Source organism: Acomys russatus, chromosome 29 (genome assembly GCF_903995435.1).
Source record: "Acomys russatus chromosome 29, mAcoRus1.1, whole genome shotgun sequence".
In the NCBI taxonomy this organism is placed as follows: Eukaryota; Metazoa; Chordata; class Mammalia; order Rodentia; family Muridae; genus Acomys; species Acomys russatus.
In genome coordinates this window covers 5,854,781-5,867,854 of record NC_067165.1, presented here as the reverse complement: position 1 = coordinate 5,867,854, position 13,074 = coordinate 5,854,781, and the positions used below count along the sequence as shown (strand labels likewise).

General features: G+C 48.3%; 1 protein-coding gene across 1 annotated transcript in view; it reads right to left on the bottom strand.

The window, feature by feature from the left end:
- Yipf1 (Yip1 domain family member 1) overlaps nucleotides 1–12,163 on the bottom strand; it is a 34,038-nt gene extending 21,875 nt beyond the window's left edge. Inside the window, exons 1-3 of the mRNA XM_051171690.1 lie at nucleotides 12,039–12,163; nucleotides 10,887–10,966; nucleotides 5,276–5,439 (exon numbers count right to left, since the gene is read on the bottom strand). Coding sequence (XP_051027647.1) covers nucleotides 5,276–5,439; nucleotides 10,887–10,917 — 195 coding nt within the window. The 5' untranslated portion in view covers nucleotides 10,918–10,966; nucleotides 12,039–12,163. The remainder of the gene's footprint in view (nucleotides 1–5,275; nucleotides 5,440–10,886; nucleotides 10,967–12,038) is intronic.
- Nucleotides 12,164–13,074: the final 911 nt, after the last annotated feature.

Genomic DNA, 13,074 nt, shown 5'->3' with positions numbered 1-13,074 from the left:
GCCTGGTCTACAAAGTGAGTCCAGGATGGCCAAGGCTACACAGAGAAACCCTGTCTCAAAAAACCAAAAAAAAAAAAAAAAAAAAAAAAAAAAATCTAGCTCTAGGGCTGGAGAGATGGCTCAGAGGTTACGAGCACTGATTTCTCCTCCAGAGGTCTTGAGTTCAATTCCCAGCAACCACATGGTGACTCACAACCACCTATAATGTGATCTGATGCCCTCTTCTGGCCTGCATATGTATGTACAGGCAGAGCACTGTATAAATAATAATAAAATTCTTTAAAAAAAAAAATCTAGCTCTAAGGAGCTGGAGAGAGGGCTCAGAAGTTAAAAGTGCTTGCTGCTCTTCCAGAGGACCAGTGTTGTGTTCCCTGCACCCACAACATTGTCTCAAAACAAAAGCTTCAACATGTATTCACTTATTTTGTGCAGGGAGGTTGGAAGACAACCCTGTGGAGTGGCTTTCCTCCTCCCCTCCCAGCTCTGTGGGGATTCCAGGCATCACACTCAGATGACTGGGTTTGTGCAGCAAGCGCCTGACCCACACACCCTGGCAGTCCTGGAGTAAAAAATGTATTTTAAAAAATAATGAAAGCAAGGAGCTAGAGAGATGGCTTGTGCTTAGGAGCACCGTCTGCTCTTCTAGAGGACCTGGGTTCAATTCCTAGCACCCACATAGCAGCTCACAACTGTCTGTAACTGTCTAGTTCTCGGATTCTGACACCACTGCACCAGTGCACATAAACTAAAATTAAATAAACTATTTTTTAAAAAAGAAAAAGAAAGAAAGGATCCTTGCTGGGTGGTGGTGGTGGTGGCAGCACACGCCTTTAATCCCAGCCTTGGGAGGCTGAGGCAGGCAGATCTCTGAGTTCAAGGCCAGTTTGGTCTACAAAGCAAATCCAGGACAGCCAAAGCTAGACTGAGAAACCCTGTCTTGAAAAACCAATACAATAAAAAGTCTTTATCCAAACTCTCAGGAGCTTGGTGGATCTCTGAGTTCGAGTCCAGCCTGGTCTACAGAGTGAGTTCCAGGGCAGCCAGGACTACACAGAGAAACCGTGTCTCAAAAAACAAAAACAAAATGATAATAACAACAATAATAATGAAAGCCTAATTAACTAAAGGATGACAACGTGAATGCTTTAGATTCATCTCAGAGACCTGTATTGGCTGTGTTAAGGCTCCACTTCTTACCCTGTTTTGTGCTAATGGCCCCAAAGTGGACAAAATTAAGCCCACTTAAAATTCTGTCCAGCCAGGCACGGAGATATACGCATTACCATCACTTGGAAGGATTGAGACAAAGTTAAAGTCAACCTGGTCTGCACAGTGAGTTCCAAACTAATCAGGGCCACATAACAAGGTCTGTCTCAAAAGATAAACCAAACAAACTCTAGCCAAAGAATACATCTCTAGGCCAAAGGCTTTCCAGTCTTAAAGGGAGCAGCTATCCAATGCCTCTTTATATCTCAAGGTGTCCCCCACATGCATGGAAATTACAGAAATTCAAATGAAGACCCACTTCTCCCCTTCACAGCGGGAGGAACTGGTATGCGGGTTCAACAGCCAAAGCCTGGAAGCTCTGCCAAGAAAAGATTGTGTTTAAAAGCCATCAGTCGAGCCGGGCGTGGTGGTGCACGCCTTTAATCCCAGCACTCGGGAGGCAGAGGCAGGCAGATTGCTGTGAGTTCGAGGCCAGCCTGGTCTACAAAGTGAGTCCAGGATGGCCAAGGCTACACAGAGAAACCCTGTCTCGAAAAACAAACAAACAAAAACAAAACAAAACAAAGCAAAATAAAAGCCATCAGTCAGTGCTTGGCCTCCACAAACAGCGTCCAGAGGGTCAGGGGATCCCTCTACCGGGGCTCTGCAAACCCCAGTCACCAGTCCTCTTGGTCAGAGAAGTTGTCACTCTCCGAGGCCTCTAAGCAGGGCCCACTCTGCAAAGAGGAGGCTCACTAGAAGGGAGTATCCCCCATGTTTCCAAGGAAAACTACATGGGTGTGGGACTCTGAATGTCCTAGCAGAAGAGCAAAAGACAAAGATTAAAGGAGCCAAGGGGCTTCTCACGAGGCCCCTAAACACTCCCAAGGAACCCCAACTAACCTTAACGTTAGCAAGGAAAAAAGGTACTTTGGGCCACCTTCTCAGGCAGAAACACAGAAACACATCGTTAAAGAATGGAAAACTAGGGAAGAGTTTAAATCAGTGAGAACAAAAGCAATGGTTTTTGTAGTAGGGACTGGTTGCTGGCCACATGCTAACCCTGAGAATCGTGAGGAGAAAAGGTCAAATCCTTAACTGTCTAATTAAAGCAAGCCGTACTTTGGGGTACACCCAGGATCACGACAGCAGCACTGCTGGCCTCTTGAGGGCCCTTATATAGGAGAGCTACGGTGTTCACAGGGGCGAGAGAGTCACCTGTTACACACTGTTAGGAAGACACAGTGAAAGGGAAGGAACTGGGCTAAGGATATACAGCACGGGAATGGAGTCTCAAACAGTTTACACCAGCTCCGAGAAACGAGAACTTGTTCTTAATTGCAAATAGAAACCTTAACATGCATAGACGTAACAGCGGACGAACCGGACAGAAGCCTTAACCTGCAAGGTGTCTTTGTTCTGTTTTGGTCACCCAGTAACTTGCAAAGTATGGTGTTCCTGTTTTGGTCTCACACATGGTAGCCCATGCCTTTAAAACAAGACTCAGGAGGCAGAGGCAGGCAGATCTCCAAGTTCCAGGCCAGCCTGGTCTACAGAGCGAGCTACAAACCAACCAGCGCTACATAGATCCTGTCTCAAAAAAGTAAAATAAAATGAAATAAAACAATATGTCAGCTTTTTATTACAGGATCTCCTCAAAAAGGACACCAGTGGTCACAGTGTTCAGTGAGAAAACTGGACTGATTGCCACAGGCTCTGGTCTTTCTTTTGTGACTTCAACCTACAGCCACGAGAAGCTCAGCTCCTTGGTTCCACTGGCTCAGCCACCATGGACCACCAGCGCTTCTTAGCAAATCGCCATTATGTTATTTTGATACGTATATTTTCGACTATATTATCCAACTTTCTGTGTCTCCTTCACGCCTACATTTGAACTATCTGGAACCAGTAACTACAAAGGTCTTTAAGTCTATAGAGTCCAGATGTTAGCATCTGGGCCCATTATAGAAATTATTCCTACTTGCCGAGCTATCTCCTCCAGCCCACCTGGCTCTTATATTTCCAGCTGTGAGCCTAGCCTTTAACGGATAAGCTGTCTCTCTTCAGACTACTTTTTAGGTACTATTTTACATACCCAAAGGCCACTTGGTCATCAGTGAAAACCACCCTGTTCCTCTGACTTGGTTCCTGCCCTCTTAGGCTGGCCCTATAATTTTGTTAAGGGCCCATCTTCAGTCCTTGCCCCTATAAACACTTTGGACAAGTTTGTGTTTCCTAGGTTACGAGGAATCCCACCTAAAGTTACCATTCAAGTGCTGGGTCCAGGCCACTCCAACAAGAGAGACAAAAGGCCAAGGCCTGCCACTGGGCCCTTATTAGGAGATGGAAACCTTTAAAAGAGACGTGAAACAGGGAACTGCAAGTGGCCTGCAAGCAAACAAACAAAAATAAGAACAGGAAGCTATGGGCAAACTGGCTGAGTGAACGCTTACATGCCACTCATTCTGACCAAGGGCAGTACTGTCCTTAAACTTTGTAAGCTTTGTTTCAGTTTATTTGAGATAGAGTCTCACGATGTAGTCCAAGCTGGCCTTGCACACCCAATCACCCTGCCTCATCTTCTGGAGTGCACCTTGATATCAAGTGCGTGCCACCACGCAGGCTTCCAGAGCTGTTGTTCGGCTGCTATAAAGCACGGGCATTTTAAGAGCCTTGCGAGTGGAAGTTGTATTGCACATATAAGCAAGTGTTGAGCGACGTGGAGAACTGCATATCTGTGCTGAGTTTCTGTCCTTTCCTAGAGAACACACAACAGTCAAAACCTTCCTCCCTGGCTGAGATGCACCCCTGGGCTCCTGGCTGCTCTCCCTGTGGGGAGCCTGCTACTCACTTCTCCAATCCCAGCGCTCCGCAGTCTTCTGGATGCCTTTTCTGCAAGAGATTCACTGTCCCCTCACTGCAGGGTTAGTCAGTGTCTGGTTTCTATCCTACTTGTGACAAGGACCCACATAGCTGGTGATGGTGCCCAAGAGCTGCACGGTGAAGTCACTTAGTACATGCTGAGTGAGTGCTCCTCTCATGTGTTGTGGACATAGCTCAACGTATAGAATCCTAAAAAAAAAAAAAAAAAAAATACTATTCCCTTTACATACCCCTTGGTCATGTCACATGGTCACAAAGATCCACCTGATGTATAAGCCACCCAGTTGGATGGTGGCCTCCAAGGCTCCCTGTAGCCCTCCTGCTCTTTCCCTCACCTACACCATCTCGTAAATCCTGAGTTCACTCCCATTGCTTCTAGTCAAGACCACTTTGCTTGGCTTTGTCTGATCCTCTGGCCTCTAGTCTGTCTTCTTCCCACTTATATTTAAGGCCACCAAATATAAATTATCTTTAAACTTATCTAGATACAGCCGGGTGTGGTGGCGCACCCCTTTAATCCCTCAGGGAGGCAGAGGCAGGCAGATCTCTGTAAGTTCGAGGCCAGCCTGGTCTATAAAATGAGTCCAGGATAGCCATCCAAGGTTACACAGAGAAACCCTGTCTCAAAACAGAACAAAACAAAAACAACTTATCTAAATACATAGTTTCAATCTTTCACTAGCTCTTGATGATTTTCAGTAGGTCTGAGAACTAGCTGAGCTCACTAGGTCTGGGCCTGTCGGTAGCTGTTCCCTTCACTTACCCTTTGCTCCAATGCAGGAGAAAACAGAGGGTTCCTGTCTACACCATGCTCTTTCATGTCTCTGTGGCTTTACTAAGATCCTCCCCTTTCTCCCATCATCACCTCTTTCTCCCACCACCCTTGCCTATCTTTTTCCCCTGGTCATCTTCCGTTCTGCAGCAAACTTAGGCAAGTGTCACTCACCCAGGGAGGCCTTCCCTAACCTCCCCTTTGCTTCCCTGACACCTACACCCACATCTGCTTCTCATGGGTGATGGTCTGTTCATCTGTCTGTCCCCCAACACAAGTGATGCCCTGGGTCATAGACTGTCGCGTCACCACTGCCTGGCACTTTACCAGGCATGTAACAAATAATGAGTAAATACATGGACTCTAAGCGCTGAGAAAGGTAAAGGAAAAAAAGTGAAAGGTTTAAGTTCAAACCTGAGTCTCGTCAGAGTCATTGTTTCCCAGCAGCTCATCATCCTCTTCTCTCCCTGAGCTTCCTGGGGATCTCGGCTGGTGTTTGGAAGAGTCGCTGGGGTCCTCAATGTTTATTGTGGTAGCATCTGGGTTTGTTGCCAGCAATGTAGCTCCATCGCCAAATTCTGAAATGAGGCAAAGCACAAAGATCTAGAGACCTTTCCACACTGGCAGCTGGATGCTTCTCACCAAAAACTCTGGTGCTGCAGAGGTGGCTCAGTGGAAGAGCACACACCCCAGCATGCTGCAGATGTGGCTCAGTGGATGAGCACACCCCAGCATGCTGCAGATGTGGCTCAGTGGATGAGCACACACCAGCATGCTGCAGATGTGGCTCAGTGGAGGAGCAGATGCCCAGCATGCTGCAGATGTGGCTCAGTGGATGAGCAGATGCCCAGCATGCTGCAGATGTGGCTCAGTGGACGAGCACACACCCAGCATGCTGCAGATGTGGCTCAGTGGATGAGCACACCCCAGCATGCTGCAGATGTGGCTCAGTGGAGGAGCAGATGCCCAGCATGCTGCAGATGTGGCTCAGTGGACGAGCACACACCCAGCATGCTGCAGATGTGGCTCAGTGGAAGAGCACACACCCCAGCATGCTGCAGATGTGGCTCAGTGGAGGAGCAGATGCCCAGCATGCTGCAGATGTGGCTCAGTGGATGAGCACACCCCAGCATGCTGCAGATGTGGCTCAGTGGAGGAGCAGATGCCCAGCATGCTGCAGATGTGGCTCAGTGGACGAGCACACCCCAGCATGCTGCAGATGTGGCTCAGTGGAAGAGCACACACCCAGCATGGGTAAGGACCTGGCTTCCAGTCCTCACACTGCCTATTATCTCGGCGTTGCTATGAGTCTCACCTATGACAAGCAGCAAGAGGCTCTGAAAACAATCTCAGCACTAGGGAGGCTGAAGCAGGAGAGTTTGGGTCAAGCTCCACCTGAGCACAGACACGGTGAGGAAGGAGAATTGGCAGTATTATCTAAATAGCCTTTAGCAGGGTACCTGATCCATGGAACATCTCTGATTCAAGTAAGTTCCTTATCGCTAGAAAACATGAGGACCAAAAGGCAAAGTGGAAATAACAGAATAAAGTCACTCAGCCAAGTCACACAAAGGCAGGCACTAGGAGCACCCTGGTGTGTTTCCTTTCTTTGCATAGTGAGACTGACGTCAGTGATGACGGCTCTTCCATACAACAGACACTCCCTCAGCTGACAGGGGAGCAGGTCCAGCTCTTGGGTGTGCTAACGTCTGAGAAACAGCTCTGTAACCTGCTTTGACTACTGGCTATTGTATAGAAACAACGACTTTTTGTATTATAATAGTTAGTGAAGTATACAAGAACCGACAGCGTAGACAAAGCTTTTAGGGGGGAGACTGTGGGAAGAATGCACTATGGCATCTACATATGACCATGCTATGGTCAAACCAATTACTTTCCATGCTAACCTGACAAATAAGTAAACAAATGAGCAGAGAGGTGGGGGGTTGGAGTATGAGGCTTTGGGGTAGCCAAGACGGTAGGGTATGTGTGTGTGCGTGTGCGTGTGTGTGTATGTATGTGTGCATGTGTGTACATGTGTATGTGCATGTGTGCATACCTGTGCATGTACATGTGTGGTGTGTAATCATCTGTGCCAGTGTGTTTGCATATGTATGGGGGGAGGCTACCATTGACATCGGCCATCTTCCTCCATCACTCTCCACTTTATTTATTGAGGCAGGTACTTTTTTTTTTTTTTTTTTTTTTTTTGGTTTTTTTTTTTTACAAATTTTATTTATATACAATTGATATTGAGAAAGGAAAATGTGATGTCGGGGCATCTCGGCAGCTCCTTACTGATGCTCATTTTATCAGCCCATCTTCAAGCGGCAGAAGTGGAGCGCTCAAGGAGGCAGGTACTTTTACTAAACCCAAAGTTTGTCAACTTGGGCTGGTCCAGCTTGCTGGTTTGCCTGAGGGAATTATGTCTGCCTCCCTAGTGCTGGGAGTACAGGCAGCCACCATGCCTGCCCACCACCTTCATGCAGTTCTCACATTTGCATGGCAAATGGCATCTCCCCAGCCCTAGGTAGCATTTTAAGGCTCTAGGGTGTACCATACTGCTAAACTGCATCCAAGAACCTTCCTCATTAACTTCCACCCGCAGTGATGGAGACCATTGCTGAGCATCCTGACACTTTGATTAGCTGTGCTGAGTGAAATTTAGGACAGCACTGACATTTCTTCCTTATTTTCCTTTGAGGCAGAACCTCACTACAGAGACCCAGGCTGGTCTCAAACCTGAGATCCTCTTGCCTCTGCCTCCTGAAGGCTGAGATCGCAGACAGGCACTATCACACCTAGCTTATGTCTGAGCTTTTGAAGGCCTGAGAAAGCACCAGCAGGCACTGCTGTGGCGCACACTGTAATCACAGGCTCCAGCAGTGGGGTGGGGCTCTTAGTTAGCTCCTCTTAGTGTCCATCTCACAACTCCATCAATACTGTATGCAGAAAAATCAAAGCAACATGGTTTCTTTTAAAAGATTTATCTATTTATTATTATGTATACAGTGCTCTGCTTGCATATACTCCTGCAAGCCAGAAGAGGACGCCATATCACATTACAGATGGTTATGAGCTACCACGTGGTTCCTGGGAATTGAACTCAGGACCTTTGGAAGAGCAGGTGGCACTCTTAACCACTGAGCCATCTCTCCAGCCCCAAAAGCAACATGGTTTAAGAGGCAGGTAGGGTGTAACAACTACTGCAGTCTTGTGGCCAACCTCTGGGGTTTAGGCGCAGGAGATGGCCTTCTGTTTCAGTTAAGACTCTAATAATATTTCAGGCATGGCAGTGCATGCCTTTAATCCCAGCACTCAGAGAGGCAGGGGCAGGATGATCACTGTGAGTTTGAGGCCACCTTGGTCTACAGAGTGAGTCCAGGACAGCCAAGGCTACACAGAGAAACCCTGTCTAGGGAAAAGAAAAAGAAAAGAAAGAAAGAAAGACTCCCATCATGCACAACCCTGGTCCTCGAGGTAATGATGCCGTGTCTTTAAGTCTGATTCTTCAGCTAAAGCCTGAACACAATACCCACCCCACAGAGACCTCATGAGATGATGCAAGTCCTAACTGCTGTTTATTGCCAGACAGGGTACTGACATTTGAAAGGATGGCCACAATGCTGTCAAAGGGAGCCACAGGAAGAAGACATACTTAAGCCATTCATATTTCAAAAGCAGGAGTTTGCCAGAGGGGAGAGGACCACCGCAGGAGGATGAGCAGAGGACGCCGTGGAAGCCGGAAGGCCAGAGGGGCCCAAAGGAAAACAGCTCCCTGAGCCGTTGGGGTCAGGAGCTGCTTCTGAGGAAACGCCCAACGAGGAGAACGGCCAGGGGTGCTACGCGAAGGGTTGAGAAGGACCCAGGGGCAGACGAGGAAGCGTGCGCATGCTGGAAGGACTGCAGACGGCACCATCTGGAATGTACGGCGTCTATCTCTGCCATGAGGACCCCACATACACTCCTCTGTGCTGGGTACTTTCATCGACCTCCACCCCTTGAGCAAGGCTGTGTGGTGTGACAGTGATGTCCTCTGCCTCTCCACCCTGGCCTATCTGAAGCCCATCTTCTGCTTTCTTCTTCTCCTGCTGCAGTGACTTCTGGCAGAAGATACCTGAACTGCACTTGTCTACCATTCTTCCTCAGAACAACCCTCCGTGCCACCGTCAGTACCAAATGCTCTTTTCTGAAGCCATGCTCCATAACACCATATTTATAGCTCCATCTTTATCACTGTCGCCTCCTCTCAAGTCACCTTGGGCCGACAACCTTTGCTGCCCAGTCTACAGTCTGGAACATGGGCCAACTTTTAGCCCTTTGAAGAGAGAGAGAGAGAGAGAAAAAAAAAACCCAAGCAATCTTCTTCCTGCCCCAGGGGCTTGGCAAATGCTGTTCATAAAACTTGCACTTCCGAGGCCGGGCAGTGGTGGCGCACAACTTTAATCCCAGCACTTGGGAGGCAGAGGCAGGCGGATCGCTGTGAGTTCGAGGCAAGCCTGGTCTACAAAGCGAGTCCAGGACAGCCAAAGCTACACAGAGAAACCCTGTCTCAAAACAAAAACAACAACAACAAAAAACCTTGTACTTCCAGCTGGGTGGTAGTGGCACACGCCTTAAGTCCCAGCACTCGAGAGGCAGAGGCAGGCAGATCGCTGTGAGTTCAAAGCCAGCCTGGCCTACAAAGTGAGTCTAGGACAGCCAAGGCTACACAGAGAGACCCTGTCTCAAAAAACAAAAACAAAAAAAACCCCTTGCCCTTCCTTGCACTGTTCTTTTACTTAGCATGATCAAAGAAGGGCCCCTCAATGAAGCAAGATCTGAAGAAAGCGAGGGTGAATTATGTGAATGGAAAACAGCACAAAGGCCTAAGCTGGGACTCGGTTAGGTTACAAGCCCAACATGCCAGGGGAGAGTGGGAAAGGACATGAGCTCGGAAGGACCAGAGGCAGTGGGATGGGAAGCAAGAAGCCAGAGGGAGTCAGGATTATAATTCAGATGAGCAGAGCCCAAGGTGACCTTGTACACTGAACCTGATGAGGTTCTGACAGGGGATGAGAATCAGACAGATACCTGGTTGATTGTTATTTACATGTATGTATGTGTGCGGCAGTGAGTGTATATGCCACCTGGGTGCAGGTACCTGTGGAGGCCAGAAGGGGGCGTCAGATCTCCTGGAACTGGATTTACAGATAGGTGGGAGTCACCTAATGTGGATGGGTACTGGGAATTCAACCCAGGTCTTCTGGAAGAGCAGCAAGTGTTCTTACAGGTGGTCAGATACAAGATGGAGAATTATGGCTGTGATAGTATTTGCCCAGGAAGTTATTTCTATTTAAACATCAAATCTTCCTGAGACAGTGGAGAGTTTATGATGTTACACCACCTGGGTTCCAGTGCTGGCTGGCTGGTTTATTAACTGCGTGACTCCTAGACACACAGCTTGATTTTTTTTTTTCCAAGTCTCAGTGTCCGTACTGAAAAACTAAGCAGTATGATTACTTTATAAACACAATATAAGAAGGATTACACGAGTTGTCACGTGTAGAGTGTTTACAACACTGTCTGTACGGCAAGTGCTTAGAAAACAAGCGGCAACTGCCATTCTCTTGTGATGCCTGCTGCCAACCAGAACGGTTTTGTGAGAAAAACAAGCAGCTGATGAGGCCAGACTAGAAAAGCCTAGGAGTGGCCAACAGCCTCTCAGCAAGACATTTGAAATAGGAACCCCCCCCTTTTTTTTTTTAAAGATTTATTTATTTAAGTATACAGTGTTCTATCTTCATGTATGCCTGCCCACCAGAAGAAGGCACCAGATCTCACTGTAGATGGTTGTGAGCCACCATGTGGTTGCTGGGAATTGAACTCAGGACCTTTGGAAGAGCAGGCAGTGCTCTTAACCACTGAGCCATCTCTCCAGCCCCTGAAATAAGATCCTTTAACCTATGCATCACTAATAAAGTCCACTGCTGTGACAGGGGACGTTGCTCTCCTAGGATAAAGGGTGGGCACCCGAACGCCATACCTTCAAACTGCGCATCATCTACAGCTGCCATTCAGCCAGAGGCTCTTCTCCCAAGGGCAAGGAAGAAAACGTTCTCGGCTCTAAAACGAACAAATAAACAAGGTTAGTAAGCTAGAACAATCTGTGAAAAAGAAATCATAGTTAAAAAAAAAAAAATTTATAGCCAGCTGTGGTGGCCAGTGCACGCTCTACATAGTGAGACACCGTCTCAAAAAATTAAAACTGATTATTACATTTCTTTATTTTCTGTGGCTATGGGAGTAAGTTCTTTTTTCCTTCTACCACATGGGGACCCAGAATGGGACCATGCTTGGGGACAGCTGCCTTGACCTGCTGAGCAACCTCCCCTGCCACAGTGCTTCTCCTTTGCCTACTTTTTCAGTAGGGATTGACAGTTTATACAAAGATGACCTCTAAGCATCAGAAAGTATTAAAACTGTTATAAAGGCTGAGGTTGTAGCTCACTTGGTGGAGTGCTTGCCTAGCACGCACAAAGTTCTGAGCTCAGTACCCAGGACTTGCAAAAATCTGGTGCATGCCTGTAATCCTGGCACCTAAGAGGTGGAGGCAGGAGGATCAGGAAATTTAAGGTTATATACTAGGCTACTTGGTGAGGCCGGTATAGATTATAAAAGCCGCTCCACCCCCACCCTGCCCCCATTATCAAAAAATAGATTGGCTGCAGGGGTCACTCATTGTAGGAATGATTAGGGACCAGGTGAGGTGAGGCCTGGAGACAGAAGAAAGTGGAAGAGGGAGCCTAGATTTGGGAGGGGTGATGGGGGAACACACGCCAGTGCGGCCGGGTTTTAGGTCCCAGACCCTGGAGTCACACAGACCTGGGTTTGAGTCCCGATTCTGTTGCTTTTTTTCTGCTGTGTGTGCGCACTCCTCGAGGCCTCAGCGTCCTCATCTGTAAAATGGGTTCGTGATGGGGCCTAGACCATTCTATAAGATCGTGCCTGTAAGGCGCTTAGCGCAGAGCCAGGCATTTAGTAGCGCTTGAGTATTGGCGACTCTGTATTAGCAGTCAGGGACCAGAGGAAGCACAGGCAGGCTTTGGGGGCGGGGGCGGGAAGGGGAAGGCTGAGCAGCAGCGGCCCTGGCAGGTATGAGATTCCCCAACTGGCCCAGAAGCCCAGACGGCCTCACCTCGCAGGGAGAGAGGGTCCAGCTGTCCAGGGAAGGTTGGGGCCTGGGATGCTCAGCACAGGTGACCGTCCAGCCCGGCTCCCGGAAGCCGGAGATCCGGGGGTGGGGCTAGGGGAGTGGATTTCTCCGCCTCCTCCGGGCAGAGCACCGCCCCTTCCTTAAAGCAAGCGCTGCCAAGGACTCCCGAGCGCAGAGGCGCGTCCTGCCCCACCCCCCCCTTTTTTTTTGTAGTTCTTAAAGAAACCGGCGCAAATAGGGATTCTCCGAAGTTGGGGAGTGTTTTACTCATTGTGTATACGTTTTCATATGCAAATAGGGCAGTGAAAAATACTTGAGAAAAGGAGAAAAAAAAGTCACAAATTCCAGGTTTCTCTGATCATGAAAACTTAACCGGCAAGGAAGACTCCATAGCAGACGGCTTATGAATAAAAAGAGGCCTCAGGACCACTGTTCACACGGGGCCAGCAGGGGGCTGGCCAGGGATGGCCTCCCTCAGCTGTGTCACCCAGCTGTCTGACAGTCACCTCCAAAACAGCAACATTGGAATGTGTCCTGCCTCCCCTGTTTCCTCCAGGCGCTGTCTGCGTCCTCCTCACAGCGAGAGCCACTTTCTCTCCCGAGACTCCTGTTGCTCTATTAATCCTCTGGGCTTCCCTCTGAATTGCTACTGTTTGTTCATCTTTGCCAGCCTGTGAACACTTTGGGGACAGAGAGACTTGGAATGATTCTGGTCTCTGGGTGGCCAGCACCAGCCAAGGACTGTAGCACAGAACCAACTCTTCACAGTTCTCTACCTCAGGCTGAGAGGGTCTAGAGACAGTTTCTGCTGGCTGGAGCAGTGTAGACGGCAGACACTTGATTGCCTTTGGCTCACACAAGGAGACCAATGTCTATAGACTCACCACACCAGGGCACTTCCCGTTTGACTTCTAACATACTCTGCATATTAATTATTATTGATAATGCTTTTCTAATTGTCAGATGTAATTAACAACACCTTAGTCATTATAATGCATATGAAGGAGCTTTTTTTGTT